The 26,276-nt window shown below is 41.3% G+C and overlaps 1 protein-coding gene across 1 annotated transcript; it reads right to left on the bottom strand.

Annotated features, from left to right (window-relative positions):
- Window positions 1–3,577: 3,577 nt before the first annotated feature.
- Window positions 3,578–26,276, bottom strand: hs3st3b1b (heparan sulfate (glucosamine) 3-O-sulfotransferase 3B1b). Its single transcript, XM_066704380.1, has 2 exons — window positions 25,450–26,276; window positions 3,578–6,393 (listed from the first exon to the last, which is right to left on the bottom strand). Exons 1-2 carry the CDS (start codon window positions 25,995–25,997, stop codon window positions 5,775–5,777), a joined length of 1,167 nt encoding a protein of 388 aa, XP_066560477.1. The 5' UTR covers window positions 25,998–26,276; the 3' UTR covers window positions 3,578–5,774.

Raw genomic sequence — 26,276 nt, 5'->3', positions numbered from 1 at the left:
GGTGCAGCCACACGTTAATTTCAACATGAGCCTCACACCACTTCCTGTACAGTTTTGTTGTTTTTGTTGTTGTTTTTGCCCATCTTTACCAGAGAACTAATTATCCCAGCCCTGTTGATACTTGAGCTGCTTTGATAGCTATTGCTAAACATCTTGCTGGCCAAAGAAATAAAATATTACGTAACCTGAAATTAAACAGATGCACAGGGAAAATTCCATGTCTTTTTAAAACTGAAACATAAGTTTGATGCATCAGAAAGATCAACAGAATTTAACAGGTATATATTTCGATTCCCATCAAAGCGAGTTTCGTTTCGCACTAGTCACAACTTTAGCTGCAATTCAAAACGCAGTCACAGCCCCACAGGGAGGCACAGCCATCTAGTCTACACTAGCCTCGTCCCCTGGGTGTGTGCTGTATGTGAGTGAGAAGAAGCGCTTCACATCCTCCGTCTCACTGGGATAACACTGTTTTCAGCACCTGTCTCTTCTGCAGAGATGAAGCAAGCAAACCAAGTGGAAAACTTCAGTCTGTGCAGCTGCAGACATCTGTGGCCATGGCGATGAGGTTCAACTGTTAACACACTGCTTTTTTTGTGTGACTGCGTCTCACTGGTTTTGAATAGAACATTATTTCTTAGTCAAGTGATCTTATAGCACTCGTTGGTTCACTTACTTAATGAACTTGATATTCAAACTTCATTGCTATCTTTTATTTACATGCTGTTATTTCCTGCTGTTAAGTCATTTTCCCCAGGAGCCTGAGTCTCTATTATATAACTCCATATCCCTAATTCCCTAAATACTCTGAAAACATGACAGTCTGAATGTACTTCTGCATGTCCTCGATAGATGATATTCTTAGGTGAATTACACATACACTAGCAAATGGCTGAGTCCGCATGCAGAACCTTCTTTTAAATTCACCAAGTTTGCATCAACCCATTTCAGGAAATGCACCCACAACCTCACCTCCCTACACTGTTCTGGCAACTACCCAAAGCACCTCTTTTTCTTGACCTTTTTCAAGTCAATTTGTGGAAAGATGGACATTTTCCCCCAAGACTTGCACAGCCAGAAACTCATGCAATCTCAGTAAATCAGTCATTTTCTTACAGAAACCTTGAAATATGGAAACTGTGTAGGAAGACATCATTTCTGGTGATGCAAGGCCAATACATGTCCATATCGCTTTTGAAACATGGGCAGAAGTGCTCATCTAGACCATCTTTGAACACCACTGGTGCTACAAGTTGGACAAGTTGTAGACTATATTGTGGGGTGGTGGACAGACAGAAGGGAAGACAGGGCTCAAGGCAAGGAGTTGAGTGTCGTAGACTGGAGACTTTCGTGCTTGTCTGCAGTGAAACGAGTCCAGGGAACAGTTAACAGATTTAGCTGGGATACTTGACTTTTCTGAGGCCAACGTTTGGTTTTCGGTAAGGCAATAGGGTCGTTTCTTAACGCTGCCACCTACTTCCAGAACGAATTAATCAGATTAGGTCCAATATAGCAGAACTGTGAGGTTAGTCTGCGGCTTCCCACACACCTGACATGACCCTTACTGTTACACTGCCACACAGTTAAGACACAATGTTGCCACAACAGTGTAGCAATTTAATATATGGTAATATTTATGGCAAGCCAAATTATCATTTAGAGATATCTCAAAATGCATTTCAAGATATCTTGAACTGAATTTTAGATATCTATAAACAACTTACAGATATCTAAATTTAGGTGCTTTTAAAATATATCTCTAAATTATTTAGATATCTCTAATTGATTTGCAGATATCTGCAAATTATTTAGCGATATCTGCAAATTACTTCTTTATTATTTAGAGGTATCTCAATCATTTCAAGACATCATTATAATGTTGCGTTTTATCTACTGTGATTAGACGTTCCTAAATAATACAATTTGTAACACCTAATGTTGTTCATAAAACAAAATACAATAGTGTCAGAGGTGTCTTGACATTGACAAAGTGAAATTAACAAAACTAAATTTAATAGAAACATGCCATTGCATTGTGTGTATATCTACATCTCTGGAAACAAATAAGAGACCACTGCAAAATTATCACTTTGTCTGGTTTTACTATTTATAGGTATGTGTTTGGGTAAAATGAACGTTTTTGTTTTATTCATAAACTACTGACAACATTTCTCCCAAATTCCAAATACAAATATGAATGCAATGGAATGGCTGCCATACATGTAGAGATGCTGATTGAAGAACAATTTGCAGTGGTCTCTTACTTTTTTCCAGAGCTGTACATCTAAAACACAATTCAGAGTGTGCAGATCTACAACTGAATGACTGTTCAAAACAAGTGTACTGCTGTAAAATGCAATTCAATTACTTGAAACAAACTACCTTTAGTGTACATTAATGCAGTCTATCACGGTTGCCTATGTATAGAGATACATTTTGAATGATTCATGGTATATAACTTCTAACATAGCCTACTGTATGTGTGACAGAGCTCAGCATTGCACAAATCAATAACACTCATATTAATTGCTGCAACTACATTATCTTCAACCTCCGCCATTTATAACGACCGGGTCCGTTTTTGCGTCCCGGTCACGGTCATCATTTCCTGGTCAATAATCAATCATGCCGGACAGTGAACGGCTGAGTTTGCTCACCGTTTTCGCCGCGGAGGGCTGACAGCTGCCGGGAGAGAAAAGCATCCAAAAAGAGAAAATAAATCCCAAACAATCCCGACACCAGACCTGCTGGACAAGGTCGGGCCGTGGAGGACATGGCAAATATGGCAGGACCTCATCATGGGCAGCTGGAGAGGAGCTTGATGCCGCCCTGTTGCCTGTGCTGAAATAATCACACTTCTTCTTTCAAATAGTGTTTTCACTGCCCGCCACAGAGAAGACATAATGATCATTGCGTGCATACGAGATAATATCGCGTTATTTCAAAATAATGATTGCGTTAATACGAGATTCAGATAATGTATTAGCATGATCAATAATACATTTTATATATATTTTTTAGTGGAAGGGATTATAATTGGACCAGTATAACGATTAAATAAACTCAATGAGAAAAACAACCCACAAGTTGCATTCAATGTTTTGAGTTAAATGGTTAATTATGCTTAATAACTCAATTTCGTATTAACGCATATTTGTTTTTTCTGTGGCGCTTTCGTAAATAAGCTTCAGCAGAGAGAACACCCTGAATTACTTACATTTAAGTACAAATGTACATTTAATATCGGTGTTAGTGTATATTGCAGTATGTTCTTGCCATCGTACACAAATTGATGGTATTAATAAATATCCACAGGCTGTAGGGTCAGGTATCATTCCTTCCTACAGTAATGTGATGCAACTCTCAGTCTTATCATCCATTTCGTGTTGGTCGCTGATTGGTGGGTTTGTTTGTTTGTTTGTTTGTTTGTTGGTTTTACCAGAGCCATTTCTAAACAATAGTATGCTATAGGAATTTAACCCTTTTTAAAACTGTGGACAAAGTGGGTTGAAATGTATATATGTCATTGCATTTCTGTTGACAAGAAAATGAGGCAAATCACGACTAAACACTTCAGTTTTTGGTAAAATATATATTTTATTTATTTCTTCATACAAAGAAATAGTATGAATGTTCAGTATTTAATTTTCTAGAAATGTTTTTTGTTTTGTTTTTTTGATGTGTAAAATTTATTTGTCGTTGTACATACCACAAAATACTTGATTTACATTTCTTTTTTTATATATATACAGATTTGCTATCCTAAATACCATATTACATGGGAAAGAAAGGGAAAGAAATTCACTATTTGTAATTCTAAAGGGTTGAATAAAACTCAACCATAAATTAATTAAACGATGTAGCCACAAGCATGAGGTTCCCTCTTATTAATACAAGATGAAATTCTGAATCTTGAGATTGAAAATGACATTGCTCCAACTGTTAATGTGAAGTCGTGACAATTATCTCTTTAACTGTCAGCGCTTACTTGCATGTTAAACCACCAAGTCCTAATGCTTTGAGAATGACCCACTGTCTTCAGTACGATATCCATTGCATTATCGAAGGAGAAAAAATGAGTTGAGCCATCTGTCTGTCTTGAGTTAGTTGAATGAACAGCTAAAATGTTTGTCATTGCTTCAAATGAGCAAACTTTCTAACTGAAAGGTCAAGGGTCACTTGGTACTGGACCATAATGAGGCACAAATTTGTTAAAAACAAAGAAAAGACTCAAACTTCAACCCTTATGAAATCACAGAACAGCCAGTGCTTTAGTGACAGTCCTACCGTGGTACGAGAAACTAATTCAGTGAGTGTCCTATTCTAGTAAATTATGCTTACATTCATTGAGGGCACTACGAATAACACAGGCGTCCCTTTCAGAGCGATTGCAGTAATGCAGATTCCCACCGCGTGTGCGTATCCTTACTACAGCTTCACACGCAACAGAAATTCATTCCATCCGGAGAAATGGGTAGTGAAACACATCTCCCCCTCTTGCATATACAGTGTTCAAGTAGAAAGACGAAAGAGTAGAGCTCCTTTGATCAAAATCTTCACAATTTGGCAACAAGCACAGAATCTAGTCGGAGAAGGTGTGAAAGACTGGTGTGTAGCTTTGTAGCAGTGTGAGAATTTCAGAACATGTGCGATAAGGATGTTTTTAGACAGAAGGTCAAACCGGATGGTGATAAACACGATGCGAAGGCTGCATCTGCTTTAATCCGCTTTTGGATCAGGAAGTTACAACTTGATCTCCTAGGCCGCCCCAACACTCTCCCATCCAGCCTTGGGTAGCAGTTAAGTGTGTGTGCTGCTTTGCAATGGTTATCCAGCTGTCCTCTCTAAAGATGGCCTCTTCTTCAGCTGCGTCCTACTGGCAGAAGGCTGGGGTCCAGAGCGACGGCTAGTGTTGCATTATACAATTAGCATAATGTCAACCTGTGCCACACTGTCACCAAAATGCAATTTACCCTTTGATATATTGCCGTTTCAATGCAAAAGGTCCTGACGTTCAGCACGAGGGGGATATTATTTTACTGAACTGAGACTACGGGTTGCAATTTGTCTATTGATCTACTGGTTATTAGCAAAGAAGGCTTGTGTATCAGCTGAGACCCCCTTGGCTCAGCAAAGTGTACACTGTGCCATTTGAGGTCAGGCCAATGAGAAGGCTGGAGTATAGAATTGAATATTCCCACCCAAACAGAACTCACAGTACAAGCAGGACCACAGTTTACCCCCCAAACAATACAGCCCTTAAAACATACCACCCTAAAAAAAGAATCAACTGACACTTAAAGAGTGTATAAAAGGATGAGACAATATTGCCAATACTTTGAATACTAAACTAAGTACCGTGATGATCGACAAAAAAAATGCAAATGCATTCAAAAATAATGTTCACTGTTTGTGAAGGCTAAATACCCGTAACACAACATTTTGTGCTTTTCTTCTCCTTTGATTTTGTTTGTTTTAAATCGTCACTAAACGTTTTCTGCATTTGGAAGCACCATTATCTCAAAGGAGTGAGTTTTTCAGGATCATGAAGGAACCCAATAAAAAGAAAACCAATGCGGAATGTTAAAAAAAAAAACACATCAGAAAGTGGGCAGGACGTTCTGTACAATATGGTTAGGCAGCTTAGTGAATTAATTGCTTAGAAATTAAAAATAAATTATTATAAAATATATTTCTGTACATTTTACATATATATAGCAATATCTCCACAAGTCTTTTGCCAGAATAAAAACAAATTAAAATGATGCATCTTTTCAATCCCATCCAAAGTTGTGGCCAGTCATCTGGTAGAACTTCATGTTGAAGGGCCGGTAGAAGTCGCGCAGCCTCTGCACCACCTCGGGGTCGATGTTGGGGTGTGTCCTGCCCTTCGTTTTGCCCAGGCAGTGCGGTTTGCTGCTGCCCTCGGCCTTCTTCAGGCAGGGGAAGCCCTTGGTCTGGTTGAAGTAGAAGTGTTTGTCAGTGATGATCCTCTTGAGGCCCAGGAAGTCCTGGACGCGGCCGAGCTCTCCGGCTGGGTCGCTGATGAGCCGCTCGCCGCTCACAAACAGGATCTGGCCCATGGGGAAGTACTGGAGCCAGTTCTCCAGGTGCTTGGCGTAGATGCCGATCTGGACGGCGCTCCAGGACGTGTCGATGAGGCCAGTAGTCCTGTTTTTAAAGGTCAGGCTCTCGAAGGTGGGGATGTCGGGCTTCTTGGACAGTGTCTGGGTGTAGTCGGAGATCGCCCGGGTCACGGGGTCCCGCACCACCACGATCAGCTTGGTGTCCCGTGACATGGCGGAGATCCGGGCCGGTGCCTCCCGGGTCACGAAGTAGCTGGGGGTCTTCTCCATGGTGATCTGGCCCTCCAGGGTCTTGGGCATCAGGTCCCTGAGGAGAGGAGGAAGAGGAGAGAGCGTGTTAATGACGGGGCTTCAGGGAGATTGGCAGTGAACAATGAACCCCAGTGAAGTTATTACAATTATGGGGCAGTCCTCCACATTGAAACGCTCATTATCAGAAAGGATGTCATTTTATAGCTCGACACTATTACCTTATATTGAACATCAACTTAAGCGAGACTGAGATGGTAAATTCAATCGGTCCTCGAGAAATGAAACTGTGTGAGGCAAATTGGATATGGAAGATATTATGCCGTTTTTATCACCACATGACACTTAACGTGAACTCCAGGTGGCACTGCATTAAAATAAGAGCTACATTTTGCCCATTACCTCTTAAATATAAGCATTTCAGGAGGTTTCTGTGCTGCTGGATGTAATTTTTATTCCTTGGTACATTTAAAAAAAATACATAATTTGATATACATTTCACAGGATCGTTTATATTCATCCTTCAGAAACAAGTTAATGTTATGCATGTTAAATCTATTCACTTCTCACAATAAGTATGAATCATCAAGCGCTTGTGCCGACTGACCGCTGGTATATTTTACCGCCTAAACAAACTGCACACTCGACTTCCCTTTGGGCTCAGCCTCTCTCCCCGCAGACAACAGTTTCGTCTCTGATGGAAAGTGGCTGGCTTATTCTAATTCCGTCTTGGCCTACTTTAGCCATTAACCACTTAGGCCAAAGTAAAGGCTAATTTGCCTTTTAAAGGAGTCAAGCTGACTCAGCTGGCTGTGCTGTCAACAAGATGCCCGCCAGAGGCTCTGTACTGCCCCTTCATCTCAGACGCTGAAGAAATCTGGATGATAAACTTGTACGATTTGTGTTTGTTTTCCGTTTTGTCACCAAGCGGATTGTTTTATTGTTTTATTGTTTTAACTTTTTGATTACTGTAATTACTATATGAAATGGCATATTTTAAAATTACAAACAAATATAGCATGGTGATAAAGACATCAGGTGAAAATGCTTCCCGTTTATTTTTGGGACTATTCAGGACACTCTTTGCATCTTCTAAAATAAATTAATACCCACGTTTCTGGTGCCTGCAGGCCAGGGTCAGATTCTGAACCGAGATAACGAGCCCGGCATTCACACAAGCTCACAGTGACAGAGGCCGTTCAGCACCAACAAGCCACCCATGACAGGTGGCTGTGGGTTTCTAATCCAATCTCTTGGCCTTACGCCTTTAGGAGGGTTTTTTGTCTGGGCCCAGTTAATCTGTTGACACTTCTCTGTGAAAGCGGTCGGCAGGCTTTGTCAGGGGGAGAGGAACAGGGTAGGCAAACAGCTCGCTTGTCATCGTGTTGTCACCAGCCCTTCCAGTTGTGCCCAGCCAGGCTGTGCGTTGTGCTACACAAATGTAAAGGTCTCCTGGGGTGAAGTTCATGTTACTGTTGTAGTATTTACAATATGTCACTTAAAGTCCAATTTGTGCTTTGTGTGGGTCTCTCAGATGGTCTGCCAGCATACATTTATATTTAACACCATTAAAACACAATGCCTTGTGGGTTTGCAATGCAATTTTGTGTGTGCCTTAAAGGACAAATTGCAGCTGTAAATACTTTAGTGAGTTTTTATTTGTTTGCTTTTTTCACTTTTCACGACAAGTCAGACTTTTATGAATACAATTACGATGGCTTTTCTCTGCCAACAATCCTGGGGTTTTCTCCAATTGACGATTGTGAACAAAAGTTACAAAATAAGTTACTACCTTTAGCGAAAGAAAATAAATGGTCATATTGGTTGCCTTAAAGCCTGAAATAAACGAGTGTTTTTAAAGTCATGGCATTGGATCCTGTCCTGCATCCCCCAGTTAGCGGTCACAATATACAGCCTGCATGCCTGCGATTAGACTGAAAACTGGCTCCACACAGAGCTGCCTCAAACCAGACATATCCTCTTTGCATGCAGTTTTCTTCTGCAGAACCCAAACACAAACTCACACGTCAACACAAACCGCCTGCTGCCAGTCCATTTTCTTGAAAGGCAGATAAGCCAGTCATTTCAATCCTGCTAATCTGGAGGCTGTTTCCAAAGAAAGGCTTGTAGGAAAACCACGAATGCCATTTTTAAAAATACACACAAGTTGCGAAGCTTGTATTACCTCTAGCTCCCACCTACGGGTAACAACATTTTGCACATTAACCATGTTGAAATAAACTGGAACTAAAGCATCCAGGAGCATGAACAATAGTCTGAGAGAAACCCTAGAAAAGGCTTAGTGGAAGTGTATATAGGGTTGTTTTATATCATTTGTCTATTACTTTGATTTGACTTATTTAGAAAAAAATTTAAAAAAAACCTCTCACCTCTCCCTTAACACTAAACAGCCGAGCTGCTTAAAAAGGGCGGGTTGTGCTTCTGAGCCCGAGATAGACATTGTGGAAAACCCCTTCTGACAACAAGAATGAGTTCAAAACGCCCAGGGCGGAAGAAGGTAACTAATTATATGTTTTATAGAAATTTGTTGGCAGATAACTCCACATCAACAGCTTGTTTCAAGACACAGCCAGCTATCTAATTATGATAATATCTCCCTGATAATTGCTGCATCAAAAGCGGCAGAGATTGCGATCGGAGGCCAGGCTCAGAGTCTGGAAAGGATCATGTACAGTTACAAACTCACACATTTAATTTACTGTCTTGTGCAATAAAAACAATGTGAATGGTTACGTATGGAAGCACATGGCAGCTTTCACCCAGAGCCAAACCATCACTGTTGTGGGATGAAAATCGTCTCATATCTGTGGTGGATGAAAACATCATGACAATTAGGCTACATATTGGGTTCTGGATTTTAAAAACAGTTACTAATTGCCTCCTATACATTGCCTGCTGGACTCCCTGATGAAACCCACATAACGTGGATGTGCCACTTAGCCTCCATGCCAAACAAACCTACATGAAAAACAACATGAATTATTAATTTAACCCAATCAGAAGAGCCGCATCAGTGTCTGAGGGCTGCGACTTGAGCGAATAGGAAACAGAGGATCCTTAAGTAATGCTTTTCTCTGAACAAAAACAAAATTATATTAAAAATGGTAGGTGTGGTGTTTTCAGTCTTACACAATCTGGTCTTTCTAAGGTCAGTGTGAAACATCTTGAAACCCTGTTAAACAGCTTTCTAAATCAGAATGAAAACTTAAAAGATTCTCTCCAAGTGGATTCATTTCCAAAAGCCTCCTCGGTGAAGGAGGAGGGGGGTTGGATGGGAAGCACTTGATCGGGGTTGGAAAACGGAAAACAGCAGAGTGTTAGACAAACCAGGTGCAGAGATCTCTTCCACACAACTTGGCCTCTGGACTTTGTCCACTCTAATTGCTGAAGAGGGGAGGCACATATAGGCCCTAAAGAAGAAAAGGAGAGAAAGACTTAAAAAAAAAAAACACTGCTAGTGTAAGGGCCAGGGTACCTCTAAGGAAACAATGGCTATTATACCCTTATGATTTATGAGGTACCAATTTAAAGCTTTCTGTCAGCAAACCGTCATTCTCCACAACAGAGACCTTCTCTGAACCCATTGTCCGGCTATTGACTGGCGAATGGCAGCGCCACACTAGTGAAGGGTGCTTGTTGACGCTGAGTGAAGCACTCTTGGCATTCCCAGGGAAGATAAATTCCTGGGGAGAATCAAGAGCCCTTGTGAGAAAAGTGTGCCGTTAATGCCAAGACTACAGCTGTTCCTGGGTAGGTGCTCTGGAGATTTTTCTCAAGTTCTGGATATACCAGGTGTCTGAAGATTAAATCAGGAATGCGATCATTATGAAAGATCCCAGCTAACAGGTATTTTAGAGGAACGGCAAGGTCATGCTAGCTTCTTCTCCAGAAAACAAAATGGGTGCTTAAAAACAGATTACACTGGCTGTTCATTATCATAGAGACTTATAAATGCAAAGAAAAATAAATTCATATTCTTTCTACCACAGTGCAGTCTATGGGGATTTAATATTTTGTTTTTGTAAAAGGAATACATGAAGTTGTGCAACTACACATCGCTGTCTTTCAGTTTAAGCAACACAAGGCAGTCCCACCAAAATCTTCTGATATTTCCCCGTCATGAAGCACTTCAAAATCTGAATGTTTTTGTTTAAACTTCAATCTCCAAGAGTGTCTTTAGAGGCAGGTATTAGTTCCTCGATTTTAGAAGTACTTTGTTTGTAGTGGCCTAATCCAACCGCGGGGCAAGTGGGAAGAAGCGTGTCTCACTCTTTCAAGAGAAGGCAACCTACCGTGTAAGTATTTCCCCAGTTGAAAGAGATGCCAAAACAAGGAGATAAGACACAAAGAGTCTCCCTCTCTCATTGCAACTTCCAAAAAGGAAAAGGGTCCTTGAAACATGTTTTAAAAAGGCTGGGACCCCTGTGGTGCTGATCCTTGGAAATCCTGATTGTTTTTTGTTTCACTTCTAACTCTTCACTTGTTTTTCTATGACTTGTATAAAACAAAGAGAGACCCTCTTCCTCCCAAACTAGAGAGAACTGTTTGGAAAAAGCATCTGAGCCTCCTAAGAGTACAAATGTCATGGATCCAGTGCAGAACCTACAAATGAATATTACCAGGGAAGAGATGTATGTAAATGTAATAAAACGTGTAAACACAGATGTTTTTCCGAAGATGAATTAGCGAAGAGGAACTCTTCTTGTAAAACCTGGCCTTTAGTAATGGTCAACTGTATTAAGCCGTTTTCAATCAAAACCATTTTCCCTTCCACCCCTCTAAACACACTTATACACTCCAGTCCACTTCCAATAATTGGGGCTTAATTGGTCTTTAGATCAATGCCTTCTTTGAGGCAAACCACGTTACTTAGTAACAGTTCATAAGACAATTGTTAAAAAGGCCATAAAAGGCCTGCCTTGCCTTTGAACTGTGCACCTTTCCTTCGGCTGCCAAAGATCTGGGACACACTGCTGGTAATTACACACAAACAGGCAAGAGATTCAGAGCAGGGAAGATACACATCTTTTTTCAAATGTAGCACAGTATCAGACAAAGCTGTGTGTAATTAAAGATGCAGCCTGTGCCAGCACACAGGAGCTAATTAGTAATTAGCTCTCAGATTTGAAAAACTTGAAGAAACGTTCTTTGTCAACATCTTTCGATTAGCCAGCTTTAATGCTCTGCTTTCTTTTCTTAAAAAAAAAAAATAGGCAAGAAAAACTGCTCAAAACCGATCTTTGAGACGTTACTGTTAAATATCACAGCATGATTTTCATTTGAAATGTCTTCATGTTTTTTTAGTCTAGGGAACCCACCAGAAAAGTCACGCGAATAACATTATAGAGTTGCCATCTCCAGCGATCTACACATCAACTCAATGATCCTATTAATTTATTTTTCCTTTTTTCAAATACAGTACAGTACACTTTGGACTAGTTGTCAAAACCAAGGAGGCAGCAGACGACTGCCTGGGAGTGTAATGGAAATTTACAGCAGGGTTAATGCAGTTACATGTAGATAATTACTGCTTGCGACATGTTGTCGTATCCTTTCTAGCCTTGATGAGCGCATATTTTTTAAATACAATTGAGACACTGAAGCAAGACTTGGGGAGAAAACACCCACTTAGCCTTGGCCCACATTATATTTAGCCAAGGAGCTGTGACATGGGCTGACAATGCAAAATACTTATGTTTTATGCCCCTGAAAATGGTTAAGCCAGATACTGCCAGATACCTGAGTGGAGCGACTCTGCCACAGTACAGGAACGCTGGATTTGGCATGAAGTGCATTTTGAGTTTAATTTTTTTTTTATTTCTGCAGTTTAGAAATTAACAGAAGACCGTAGTATGAAGCCACTTAACCTGTGTTGACTGGTATCTCCTCTGTGAAAAAGCAAAACACAATTATCTGTAAAGAACTGGTGTAGGTGTCTTTAAAAAGAGTCTCCCCCCCCACCACAGAGAAATAGACCCATCTAACTCCAGAAGTGCAGCTTAACGTCCTCTCAGGAATTCGGAGCAATTATCTTTTTACGGTCTGCTATCTTGTGCTCATGGATTACAGGAACTAGATCTCGCAGCATAAACAAACCGTTAACCTCATCTGCCAGTGTAAAGTGTGTAAAATAAAATGTCAGCACAATGTATTTTTATCTGCACGTGTACAACATGTTTGACACAACTTGGAGGTGAGTCTCGGTCCCTGGATGGAGACAGGCCCAGCTGGGAAAGAATGTCAGCTGAAGATAAGACTAACTTATTACGTGAAATAGAGAGAACTGTATATAGAGAAGTGTCAGGGTGTTTTAAAACCAGTTGCTTATCTTCAAAGTGTCTGTCTGTGTTGCAGGTATTCCGTGTTAACTTGGGATTTATAAAAGGAGCAACTGGTTTCTTTGTGAAAGCAGAAAGGATAGGCAACATCTCGGCCAGATTAGTTCAATTAATCACTATCGAGACGTAAAAATAAAAATAAAAAAAAAAGCCACTTGTTTCAGCCTAAACTATCTTTGTGATTGTTATGCACTAGGTCCCAGCCTCTAGCCCATTACAAGACACAAACTGCTGAGTGTTATCATTCCGCAAATTTAACCCGGTTTCAACTTCTACTTCAGCATCCCTCGGTTTCTCCGTCTCTCTTTGTGCCTTCGCATCACATCCTTCATGTCGCTACTCGCTAGAGACCTATGAAGGCAAGCTATGGTTGAGCTGCCCAGCCCCCATGCCCGCCAGTGTCAGCCTTATCAGATGGCCACTATCTCCCTGCTTGTGCTGCTAATCCCAGGCAATTAATCTGTTAGCTTGGATTGTTTGCGGTAGGTGTTAGTAACCTGTTAGTGACCCGTCTTATCGGAGAACAATCGACAGCGAAAAAGCCAAAATGTCAGGGGCTAAGCCTGCCGTACAGTGTACAGTCCTCCCACCTCTTACTAAACTCCATGATAGCCATTTCTCCAGACCAGGCTTTGGCACGTTCGAGGCCCGCGACAGCTTTACGCAGATTAATAAAACAAACATCATAAAAGAAACAACGAATAACAGCTTCAGAATCCTTCTCTCCGTAAATATCAGTTCTCGGAAATTTCCAGAAGTCTCAGTGGCACATCCGTGTCCTTCCAGGGGATTAAGCGGTTTGCCCGGCAGACTGGGCTTCACAGTTCAGGTGTCGGTGACGGCGTCTGCTGAAGCAGGAAGCGTCTCGGTCTGCCACGGTGCTGCTCAACAGGTATGTGCGGCCCATCGCTGCGCAGGAAACAGCCATGAATGGGGCACCAGGCAGAGCAGACACGCTGGGCTCCTCACATCTGTTTTTCCTGTGTGTGTTTTAACTTTTCTGTACCTTATCTCTGCTTGCCAACCACAGAGGAGAAAACAATCTCTCTCGCAAAGCAGAAAATCAAATCGTGAAATAAATGTGGCACTCGCCTACAGACCTCCTATCTCCCAAGAATATTATTTCTTATCCTCTCAAAGACTGTCATTTGAACCTCAAACAGATCTCTAATTAAAAGCCACTGAAGATTTTCAATCAGATCAGAATTACATCATTGGGTTTGGGGTTTCCATGCTCTCTTCCTCCTTAATTTTACTACTAAATTGAATTGTCTACACATAGCCAACATAAAATCAGCCCAAATGCCATTTCTATGCCTTCAATATCTGCATATATGCATATATATTCAGCATCTTGATTAATTTGGCTACTGTACTAAACAAATTAAAAGTAGACAAACATTCACAGATGATGTTTCCTTCTATGTCTCTGGCCTCTGTAGGAATCCTTCCTTTTTTAATTATGTTACTCTGTTTTTCACAGTAAGACTGGGGCTAGAAAGAGGGTGAGGTAGATAATGGTTTACAAATTCCCAGAGACAGCCTGCCTTTTTGAATTCTTGCAAATTATAAATCAATAAACCATGTAGTAATACCAGGGATGTTGATTAAGCGGTTAACTCAGGAGAAGAGTGACAGCAGAGTTATGCAAGAACCTCGGGCAGTTCTACATCCTTGGACGACAGCCTAGATATCGAGTAGGACATCACACACGAGCACTGGCCAATTACCCCTAAAGAAAAGAAGGTCCAATACTTATTTTCAATCTTAGACTGAACCGAATTGCAACGTCTCATGGTTTTAAAGTACTCCATCTTATGTGTGTTTAAAATACAAACCAAAATCAAAATCAACATGTAATGATAATTAATGTTTTTAATTCTGATTTCAAGATAAATCATTGTTGAATTAAATAGGTAAAGTACACCTGAAGTAAATCTGCTAAAAAATAAATACTTAAATTAAAAATGTAGTTGCCTAAATGTTTTTCTCCTATTTTTGTGCCTGTTGTTCTTGATCAATACACCTCTCATCAAATAGTTGTGCGTGTGTGAGATACAAAATGTCGCACAACCCTCCTGGTCAGCGTGTCCTTTTACTACAATTTTCATTCTTGTGTGACCCGTCAGTCGAGTCTGGTGACCCACGAGAGCAATTCAAGACAGCTTTCTCCTTAAGGAAGGCAGGGTTTCAGTTTTTATTTTTAAACTTTAAAAACCAAGAAGCAGCTCCCATTTGATGATTCTGGGTCTTTTTCCCAGACTGCAATGCTTCTCTGAGAACCGGTACTAGTTCTGCTGAGCAAGCAGGGCAGCCCCACTAACTTGCATTAGCCTACGAGATAATTACTCCTCTTCTTTGCAGCGAGAGAAAAACACAAACACCCGCTTCTCGCTCTGCAGCCGCTGAAGTTTGGATCATGCCGTGCCCGTTTGAAACCCTTTCCCCTCTTGAACTCATTAGCATACAAAGTGCAGGGAGACAACACTTTCCACACTTAATTATCCACCCTGCATTAGCGGGGTTAATGTAAACCTTGGGGCTCTAATATGTTCTTAAAACTGCCAAGTTTACTATGCCAATGCCTCATAAGTTACCCTTTTACTTAACACCTCAGAGGCACAACCACACCCCCACCTACACCCCCATGCATTTAAACCTAAGATAAACCTAATTTGTGTTTGCTGTTCTTGCAAGTCACTGCCTGATATAAAAAGCAAATGATTAACAATCCTTTAAGGGCAGCTTTGCATTCCCCAAATTTCTTTTTCTTTTTTTTTTTTTAAATGGACCGCAAGGTGTTTATTTAACACCAATGAATGACCATTAACTCGGGAGGGAGGTGGCTTGATTTTGTTCCGACATGTGTTCCAACATCCAAATTATCACCTCATTAAAAAGAGCTGATTCAGTTTGAGCAGAGGGGGGGAGTTTTGAAGGCAGGAGCAGAAAAACCCGACAAAAAAAAGCATAATCACTTCCCCAAACCAACGGTTCTTTTTTTTTTTTTTCCTTCTTCCATTCTTTCTATCCCCCCTCGTTTCAGTTGACTTCAGCCATGGGGGGGATAAATAAACTATTTCTCAGAGGATGATTTTTTTCTTCCCCTTGCGATGTATGAATGAGCGAGAACAATCGCCAGGACTTCTCCACATGTGCCAAAAGGCCTCTCTGGAAACATGAGTGTTTGACACCGAGTTCCTGTCAGGCTCAATCGCTTTTGTTCCCGTCTCCAGCAGGAGATTCCTGCCCGACTCGGCCATGTTTTCTCAACTGTTGTGGGCAGCATTCAATGGCCGTCCACGGAGGCCAGGCCACCACGGTAGCTCGGCCACTCCCCTCTCCCCGGGCCCCCCTTTACAATTAGCCGGTGGTAATTCGTGATGAAAGCAGCCCTTCTTCCTCCTCCCTCCCTCCCAGCCTCCATGCCAGCTTAGTCTTAGAAAAAGACTCCCTCCTCCGGGCCTGCTGGGAGGAGGCCACTTCTCAGCATTGTGGCCCACAAGGACGCTGGCAACGTGATTGGACAGAGGAACGGTGACATGTGACCCTATTCTGCTTGCCAGTGGGACGGCACACAGTGGGAACTATGAAATGGTGGTGATGGTGGTGGGGGTGGGCGGAGGTGGGTGTACATGGCGTCGATTCAACAGAAAGAAAATAATCTGTTAATTTGCAAAAGCGGGTGACTTGTATTTTGCCAACACTGCCGGATAGCCGTCAAGCAGGTCCCTGTTGTTTTGTGTCAGGTTTCAAAGGAGGAAAGTCAACCTGCTGTTGGTCAGATGGTTGGCTGGTCAGCTGGTCAGCTGGTTGCTCAGATGAAGATGTTTTAATTGGCTGGCTGCTCTGTGTTTTTTTTAATCGTAAACGGGGATGTGGGGGGTTACTCAGCACTGTGCTCTGATGCAGGAGAGGAGTGGACAGACACGTCATGTCACGAGACGAGCCCTTTGCTGGCCAGCTGCGTGTGTGTAATCAGAAATGCTACCAAAGCAAATAAAAATATAACATTTTAGGTACTACAGCAAAACAAAATATGATTTACTTAAATGCAACATATTTGGGACATTTCTAGTTTTGCTTATTTAATTTGGCTTTTTGAACACTTAGATTGGATAATTTGGCGTAACATTTTAATATGTTCAGTCACAAACCTAGCGTGAAATCCTTGGTGTGTTCATTGTTAACCAGCACACCCAAGTATCCTATCACATCTCCTTGATACAGAACAGTGCGACGTCAGGAAAACACCCCAATATGAAACTGGAGCCATGTCTCACAGGCCTGGGATTACCTTCTCACGATGCCAACACTGGATCAAAAGCCAGTAACGAGCGAGTCAGGAAACAAACCTGTCGCTGCGTCTCAGTCTCGTCCTCGAGAGCATGTCTGGCTCAAGCACGTCTTTCGAACGCAAAGATTACAACGCTGCCTCGAAGCAGATGCCAGTTTAAAACATGCGAGCGAGACTTTCAGCGAGCAGGAACACTCAGCTGTCAAGGCCGAACAGAGAGGGAAGTCTGTCCGCTTCCCCCTCATGCGTCTAGCAGGAACACCGCATCGAGGGCCCCCCGGATGATAGCATGCCATTGTGTAAAAATGCCGTGCCAATACCCCAAGAGTTTACTCGAACGCGAGGAAAGCCGCGTATCTGGCAGACACTTCTGCTGCACAAGGCAGGTGTGAGCAAGTGGTTGCATTATGGGCATGAGTAAAGTATCTATCCCACAGTGTTTTATAGTAAACAGAAGAGAAACTTAAAACTACATTCTCGATGAATGGCAGAGTGTCTGCATCACTTCAGCTAAACAAACAAGTTTTTAAAATATTACGGCCTTAGAAATGTGAAATGTGTATTTTGAAAGGATTTGATCACTTCAACAGATTGTTCTTTAACTCTTTTTTTTGAGTGGGCTATACTGATGTGTAAACATCCTATTTTCTTTCTTCTCCTGCACTCTGCCAGCAGAGCCTTAATGTACACATGGCCATCCTATAAGGACACTTCACAGAGCCCAGCGATCGTACATGGGAAGTGAGTTGCTCAATACTCATGAACTCTCCTGTATGCTCTTAGGAGTCTGCATACCTCTCTCTCTCTCTCTCTCTCTCTCTGAGGACAGGGGCAAGGTCAAAGTGCTCCCCCTGTCCTGCGTTAAACACCGCACGGCACAGCGGTCCGAGGGAAGAGATGCACAGATCGCCCGATGACCCATGAACCAACAGAGACATTGACATGTCACGTGCGCTGCAGCTGGCAAAGACGTCGGACTGATCTGGGAAGACACTGGGAGCCGACCACCACAGAGCTCCTGCCTCTTCACACCACACACTCCTACGCTTCTCATCCTGAAGACAGCAGACCAGTGCCCAGACAGTGGAGTAATCTTAGCAGACACTACAACCTGAACTATTGGCAGCTGATTTTATGCATTTTGGATTATTTGAAGACAGGGATTCCTTGTCCTGGAGAGACTGTTTTATCCAAGTTCCTCAATACAATAAATGTGTCTTAAAACCAGAAATGATCCTACTTATGCAGTAAGTGCTGATGAACCCAAGGGGTTGTTGATCCCCAGGAACACGGTTGACCACCCTGACTTCAGCCCCCATCTTTTACAGGACGGCTCTCCACACCTTTGGTTGATCATTCGTCGTTTATGGAACAATATCAATGAGTTGATACATTTGTTATTCAGAGTCTGACTTTCTGACAGAAGGAAACCACGATGTGAAAAATTAAAGAATGTTATGAGTCTTACACCATCGGTTCTCTGAGGAATTGTGCTGCGTATCTGTACTCCTACACGCTCTGATCACCTTGACAATGAAACCTCACTGTATGAAACAGTACTTTGGGCTTCCTTTTGAGACGTATTCAGTTAAGGTGGTGCTGTTGGAACTTCTAATTAAACACTAAGCTAATTATACAGCAGTGCAATGTAAATAAAAGATATAGTAATTATTAACTCGAGATTTGGGTCATAAAAGCTGCATTACTACGAGAAATTTTGCAAACTTATCTACAATGTCTTACACATGGTTGTGAAGGTTTCTTTGGGGGGGGGGGTTATAAATTAAAAAGGCACTTAAAAAAAGTGTAATAATGCAAACCTTACAGAGTCTAGAGTAGTTTAGCAAACAAGAATACAACTGTGTTAAACTGTGCTTAACAATGGAGACCCGATCTCTGGAGAGAATTAATCCACAGGGATAAAGCAGTACAGGCATGGAGATTATAATCTTAAAAATATATTTTGGTTGAATTTCAGACATTACAGAGAAGCAGACGCTGTCAATAACTCACCACTGGGGATAACCTTTCAGGCTGAACTGAATGAGCTTGTTTCCAAATAGGACCCATTGTTTGGACAGCATGAAGCTGTGCTATTGAAGGGATGTCAATAGTCACACAACGACTGAGAGAACATTTTCATTTTGACTCTACTAATAAGGAGAAATCGTAGCCCTTCCGTTCAAATAATGCCAAATGATTACATAGTAAGTGTATTAATAGTTCTGCAGTACAACTAAACACTGTAGACATTCAGCAGGGAACTGTAATTAAAGGCTTCGATGACATTACAACAACAGTCATTAAATATCAAAGCTTTCAATATGAAACAGAAAGATTGCAGGGGTTGATCGGCTTATTTTAGGAATCTAGTCGACAACCGCAAATTCAAGTGTTGAAGTGGAAATGTCCCAACTTTAAATTGATGATGTATCAATGTATTAAACCAACAAACATCTATGAAACATGTTCATGATACAGCAGAGTGATTCTGTGCGGACAGACTAACAAACAAATGCTTGTTTCTATTATTTCCTTCTTCCGTCTTTCCAGTGCAAAAATCACACGGCAGTCTCAGCGAGATTGAAACAGATTATCTCACTCTGGAAACTTGTAGGTCTTGACAGCCGAGCCCCATGAAGTTCAGTCTGGGAGTAATCATATTTTCTAACACAAATACTAACTGTCAAATTACATGAAAGCCACATTACGAATCTGTTACTATTGGCAGAGACAAAATTAAAAAGACGTTGGAGAGATTCCAAGGACAAATGCGAGGGTAATGATTTTTTTTTTTTTTTTTTTTTTTAACTGGCAGCATCCCTGACAGGCAAGCATTTACAGTAATGCAAGGTGTTGTATAAAATAACACGTCCACAAAGTGCGTAGTGCCACAGTGTTCATAGAAAGGGCCAAACGCACATCCATGCACAGGCAATGCCATGCTTTGAGAGTTTCAAATCCACGATAACTCTTGTCGCTGTCATTGTGTTTCCACTGAATCTTCTACAGATCTATAATTAAACTTTATCTGTTCACCGTCCAATTCCCTTTACCATGAAACAGATTACGGCCTCCTTGGTCAAAGTTCTGACATTAATAAGAAAGTTAGGGGCATTAATCGTGAAATATGGTTTCCTCTCTTATAAAACAAGGCCTGCTGTTCATCTGTTTCAGTTTTTTTTTTCTTTTTTAAATGCTTATCAAAACTTTCCACAAGAAAAATGTTCCTCGTCGCCAGCTGTATGTTGCAATGTGGCGTGGGGTTAACTTTGACTGCAGTTTGAAAATCTTATGACCTTCTAGCTTTCTAAAGTGAATATTGTTCAGCCAAAAACTTTGCATGACTTCTTTGTCCTTAACAAACATGACTAATAGCTATAGGTTACAATTCTGTATGTAGATGGACAAAGAAATTAAAAATAAACATGTACCTGGTCTGAATTAGTGGAAATTAATAAAATTTGGTCTTTTACCCATTTAATTATAATATTTAGGCCTACAATAAAGCAAAAATCTTTTATAGTTTTTGTTAAAATACAAAACAATTTAAATCAGACTTCAACAAATAATAAATATCAAAAACCTCAGATACATAGAACTGGAGTTAATTAATGTAGGCAAAATAAGAATGATCTCGGCTTAAGATTTTTGGGGTTGTTTGTTTTGCAATATAAGCCTGAGCAGTAACTGTCTCAAAAAACAAATTTTTAAATTATTTCAAGAGACCACAGCATTCTGCTATCTGTGAAAAACGTGTACACGTCAACAAAAGGTTTCATAAGGATTATGGGCTCCCAGACACATAGGAGGACTTCTGATCCTAATGCTCTTAGCTCAGCTGCCACTCAGACGGGGAACTTCCCGACTTCTGGCGCACAGGTTGCCGGCGCAGTGCTCTGATTGACAGCGGCTCTCCGGCCCTGGAAGTTAGGCTAATGTCGCTCCATCGTATTTCAGATGGAAACACAGGGTCAGTGCCTGACAGGATTAAAGCACCCACTCCCAGCTCACAATAAGCGAGGTATTATCAATCTGTCGCACACATATGACTCACTCTGCTTCGAAGGGGGCTGGGGGGGCTGGGGGTGCATTTGCAGGGAACAGGTGAGGCTGTGAAATCGGATCTATCGGTGGACACGGCATGGCATGGCCTGGCTGTGATGTGCGGTGGGGTCACCATGTGTGTGATATTAAAATGCCTTTCTCCGGCACTGTGGCAACGTTATGTCAGCCCCATCACTCCCACCCCTACGGAGAGGGAGAGGGGGTGGAAAAATTCACCTACCCCTTAGCCGCCCTGCCTGCCTCCCTGCGACTTCCACCCCAACACGTTGCGCCATCTGTCTGGAAAGATCAACCCGCGGTGGGGCATCATCCTGCACAGGAACCCTGGGGTCGCCCATCATCACTGCTATAAAGTTAAGGGCTGCACCTATCACTGAAAGTTGCCGATTTTATAGCCTGTGTTAATTTTAGGCCCCGGCTATTTTATGAACATTAAACATATGCCACGCAACATTTCACTGGAGAGCTAATAGGCAAACAGCTAAGTTTATGAGTTGGTATTTACAGTTGAACCTGGCTCAGATTAAGTCCAAATGAAGGCCATATTTTGCTGCCGACACATTGTCCATATGAGATCAGTCTTACCGGCTCCCATGAAACAGATACACTGATCTCCAAGGTCTGAACAATAACCATCTGTAATGAATATTCTGGGCCGGTGGAGGGTTTGATAACACATTTCTAGTTCTTGTTGAACACCGTCGGCTTTAAATTAAAACGCCATTGAGTTTGGTTACTTGTTCGTGACTTTAAAGAAGCGCCTCACCAGGCCACACTTTTCTACCATGAACATGGTTTCCATTATCATTTATGAGATAAGGTTGAGAGGGGGATGGGGTAATTTAGTCAGGACTGTGACGGATAAAGACAGACCTAAACAAACCCCGAAGCATCCTAAATAAAGCTCCAGGCCCAAATAGCACCAAATCCGTGGCAGATGCAAGCCTGTTTGTTTTATCTGCCACCTAAAGCTGCGCTTGTTTTCACTGTAAACACGGGTAGATCTGCGCACTATCAGCGCACTAATGCAGCGCAAAGCTGTCGTCCGCATTCAATTGGGTTTCTGTAACGTTTTCTGTTTTGTTAACCCATCAGCGCAATTATCTAATTAACCACAGTTCCATCACGTATCCATAATAGCATCTCTTCCTCCGATAAGTAAAAATAGCGGATTAGGACAATCTCAAATGATAAAACGGAGGTGTTCATGGATCGGTACACTGAAAGAGCTGATGGGAGATATGCAGCAATTTGGGAAATACAAACTTTGACAACATGCATTGAAATCAAACCACAGCATTACTTTCAATTTATAGAGAAAAAGTAAACGCGTTTCAGGTGCTTTTCATAACCAACGCAACAAGGGACGCAACGTCGTGCTAATAAGACACAGAGAAGCGGTTTGTCTCAATCAAACCCGCGCTCAAATCAGTTTCATTTCATTTTGTCCAACTTCTTGTACATTGAATTAAATCCTTACGTTTCACGCCGCAGTCGAAGCACTTCAATGGTGAATAATGCACAGGCCTGCACGGCCAGGAAAGCTAGTATGTGCAGGGACGAGTGGAAATATAGCGCCTTGTGCTGTAAGTGTCGGGGTGAAGTGGTGGCGACGTCAGCGACGCGTCAGTGGTAGTGTAGCCGGCACGCAGGAAACAGTGTATCCACTCCTGAAAAATACTTTCGCTCAATTGTATATAAAACTAGCGCTCTCAATAACAATGTATATGTTTTTCTGTTCAAATATCACACATTGGTTAACGTTTATAATTATATTATATTATATTATATTATATATATATATATATATATATATATATATATATATATATATATATATATACATATACATATATTATAAATAATAATTATAAATGTATATATATATATATATATATATATATATATATATATATATATATAAACTCTAGTATCTTTGCGGTTGCGTTTTTTTTTCCGTTTTTGCAATTAAAAAAAAAAAAGTTTAATCCAAATATTAAACTGAACACTTATCGTTGATGTTTACAACAATCAGTAATCCAAACCAACACTATTTGTTTCATTATTAATAGTATTGATAATTATTAATAAAAATAAATTATATTCCTCGGGGTTTAGAAAAAATCATTTTAGTGTGTCTTTTTTTTTTTAAGTTTGCAGTTACGGCACTGTGCTTTCAATCGCTCAGTTTTCTGTAACAAAAATGATATGCATTATTTAAATTTAGCCAATTTATCATCAACATTTTTTATTATAATGTAATATAATACGGTTATTTTATTTGTATTTGTTGTATTTTAAATACAACATGCAATCCACTTTAAGAAAATTAAATATAATCAGGAGTTAAAATAAATATTGGTTTTGTTTTTCTGTGTATTCTGTCCTTCTCCAGTCCTATGTAAGCATTACATCATTCGCAATGTCTTTTTCAGATCCGAAGTTTAAATTAAAATGCAAATACAATAACAAAGAGGATCGGGGTGGTTTAGGTTATTATCACACAAAAGTTTGGAAAGTTCCTCCAAGTCTTACATTTAAATCACCCTAATTGCATTGTGGTGCAGATTAACACCATCTTTATCTTTGAGCAGTTTTTCGTTTTTGTTTGTTTTTTACAGATCCATCAAGTATTGTTGATTAGGTCCCGTTCGCTCTCAGTCTCATCTTTTTAAATGTAAGAAACCAAAGCTTTATTTTCCAAATTTTGCTACAGTTATACCAAAAAAAAAAAAAAAAACATTCACATGCCGCTAACCTAATGCATTATTTAGGACGCTTTCGCTATTAAATTGACTGAACTTTCATGCATAAGTAAATGTATTCAGAAATTATAATGCATCCGAGAAAGGCCCGCTGCGCTGAATTTCAAATATGTATTTCTATATGTATTCCTTGTTTGTGTCTTTGTCTCTGTGCTGGCTTTTTTCCCCTGTGGTAATTACCTTTTAAATCATTTCCCCCCCAAACTCGGTTCACTGCATTTAACAAACATAATCCCCAAATAAAATCCAAGACAAAACAAAGAATTAGATTTGGACTCTTAACGGTTTGTCATTACACCGAGAAACATTAACAAAGTATTGAACACTAAATTTATATAACAAATTTGAAAGCTATAGATCTTACACATTGCTTCTGCTATAATTATTCCAGAAATCTTCAAAAGCATTTGATCAAAGCAAGCAGTTCACCTGCAGTGCCGCGTTCATCCAACAGAGACCACTGCGCCACTGTGCAAACAACAACCTGGGACAGCATTATAATAATCCGAATAATCATCATCATCATCACCACCAGCATCAGAATAATAATAATAATAATAATAAACTATTGGCTTTGATTTCCCTTCTGAGAATGAGAATGTATTATTTGCACGACATCCAGAATATGTATGTAATATGATGTAATATTCATGCAACTGAGATAGGAATGGCCCCGGGCACCTTTTGGTATAAAACACAAGGGCTGCCTTATGAGCCGAAGACATCGACTCCCGGGGATAGTGGCGTCTGCAGCGCAAGAAAATAATCCAAATGGAAGATTTGATGGGTTCTATTAAAGTACAATATCAATCCCAAGTGAAGAATACCCCTGAAATTGACAATTCACAACTATCCAATGCTATATCCATGTAGTAATGTACACAACTGATTTTGCTGTAAAAATATGCATCTGTACCGCTTTATATTATAGAAATAGTTAATCCAATAGAGTATGGAAATAATTTGGTTATTCCTAATGAATATGTCTTGTCTATATACACACACACACACACAAATGTGTGTATATATTGATGTTATTGCAAGTATTATTATTATTATTATTATTATTATTATTATTATTATTAGGCAAATTAACGTTCACCCAAGGCACACGACTGAGGATATGCATACAGAGTACGGTCAATGTGAAAGACTGGGATTCTTTAATCCCAATCTGTACTGTGAAAATGACCCCAGGGTCAGTGGAAATTGAATGTGAAAATTTAAGTTAGGATCCCGATCGCCAGAAGATTGCTGAGCCGGTCAGAAGACATTGACAAGACTGCAAACAAATCTAATTCCCAGTTTTTGGATACAGCCCGAGCATTAACTGTTCGCCCTGCATCTGCACCACGCACCTACTACTCTAACTGCCCAGTGCAACGGTGCTCGGAAATAGCACTTTGATAGCCTGATTTTAAAGGATTTAAAGAAATAAACAAACCCCCTGCGTTCTTTCAACGGGATGTTCATAGACTAAGTTGAAGTAGCCAAGGGGGACACGCTTCTGCTAAATGCTGAAACACAGCACTACCACAGTGGTGTTAAGAGACAGGTCTAGTTATCTTTTCCGCTGTGCAATGCAGAGGATTCATGCACTGATTTAATCCCACCAGAGCGCTTACCTGTACCAGTCCAGCCCGTTGTCGTAGTTCCTGTCGAAGAAGTGCGGCTCGGCCCTGATGTCGGGATGCACCCGGAGGAACTCGAGCAGGGCGCGGGTGCCTCCCTTCTTCACCCCGATGATGATGGCCTGGGGCAGCTTCTTGCTCCCGGAGCCGTTGGAGAAACTGGACAGGACGCTGGGCTCGGGAGACCGCTGCTCCCAGTCCTCCGCTCGGTCCGAGTCCAGCTCATCATTCAGCAAGTCTCTGGACGCCGTCCTGACCGGTGGCTCGTCGTAATCAGCCTCCAGGTCCACCCAGGCTTGGGGTCTGGAGAGCAGCTTGGACATAAGGTCTGTCCCGCCGCGCTCCGTCCGTCTGCCGGCGGTCTGAGTCTCCTTTCCCCGGTAAGAGTCCACCATCACGCTTGGCATGGTGGAGCAGTAGCCCACGCAGGAATATAACATGTACACCCAGAGCAGGAGCATGATGCACAGCAGCAAGAGTTTCTTTTTCACCGGGCTGAATGAAATCGCATACAGGGAGTGACAAAGCAGGCTATATTCCATAAGCCTGGCGGGGGGCAACCATAATCCAGAGAGGCATATTGGCAAAGTTTTTCATTCCAGGTAGCACTTCTTACTTTTTTAAGATAATCCTCGCGTTAATAAATACGCCTCCAGCACAGATAACGCATGCAAAAAAACCACAGAGCTACTCTACAACAGACAGCATGCTTGAGGGGGCCGGTTTGGTGACATGCTCGCCCGGTTTCCAGAGGCTGCTTTACCGTGCAAAGTGGCGCGCGACAACGCTGCCTCCGCTCGCGCATCCCGGGTGCTTCTGCG

This window comes from Amia ocellicauda, chromosome 5 (genome assembly GCF_036373705.1).
Source record: "Amia ocellicauda isolate fAmiCal2 chromosome 5, fAmiCal2.hap1, whole genome shotgun sequence".
Taxonomy (NCBI): Eukaryota; Metazoa; Chordata; class Actinopteri; order Amiiformes; family Amiidae; genus Amia; species Amia ocellicauda.
Note: the sequence above shows the minus strand (reverse complement) of the source record. Positions and strands in the feature narration are given on the sequence as shown.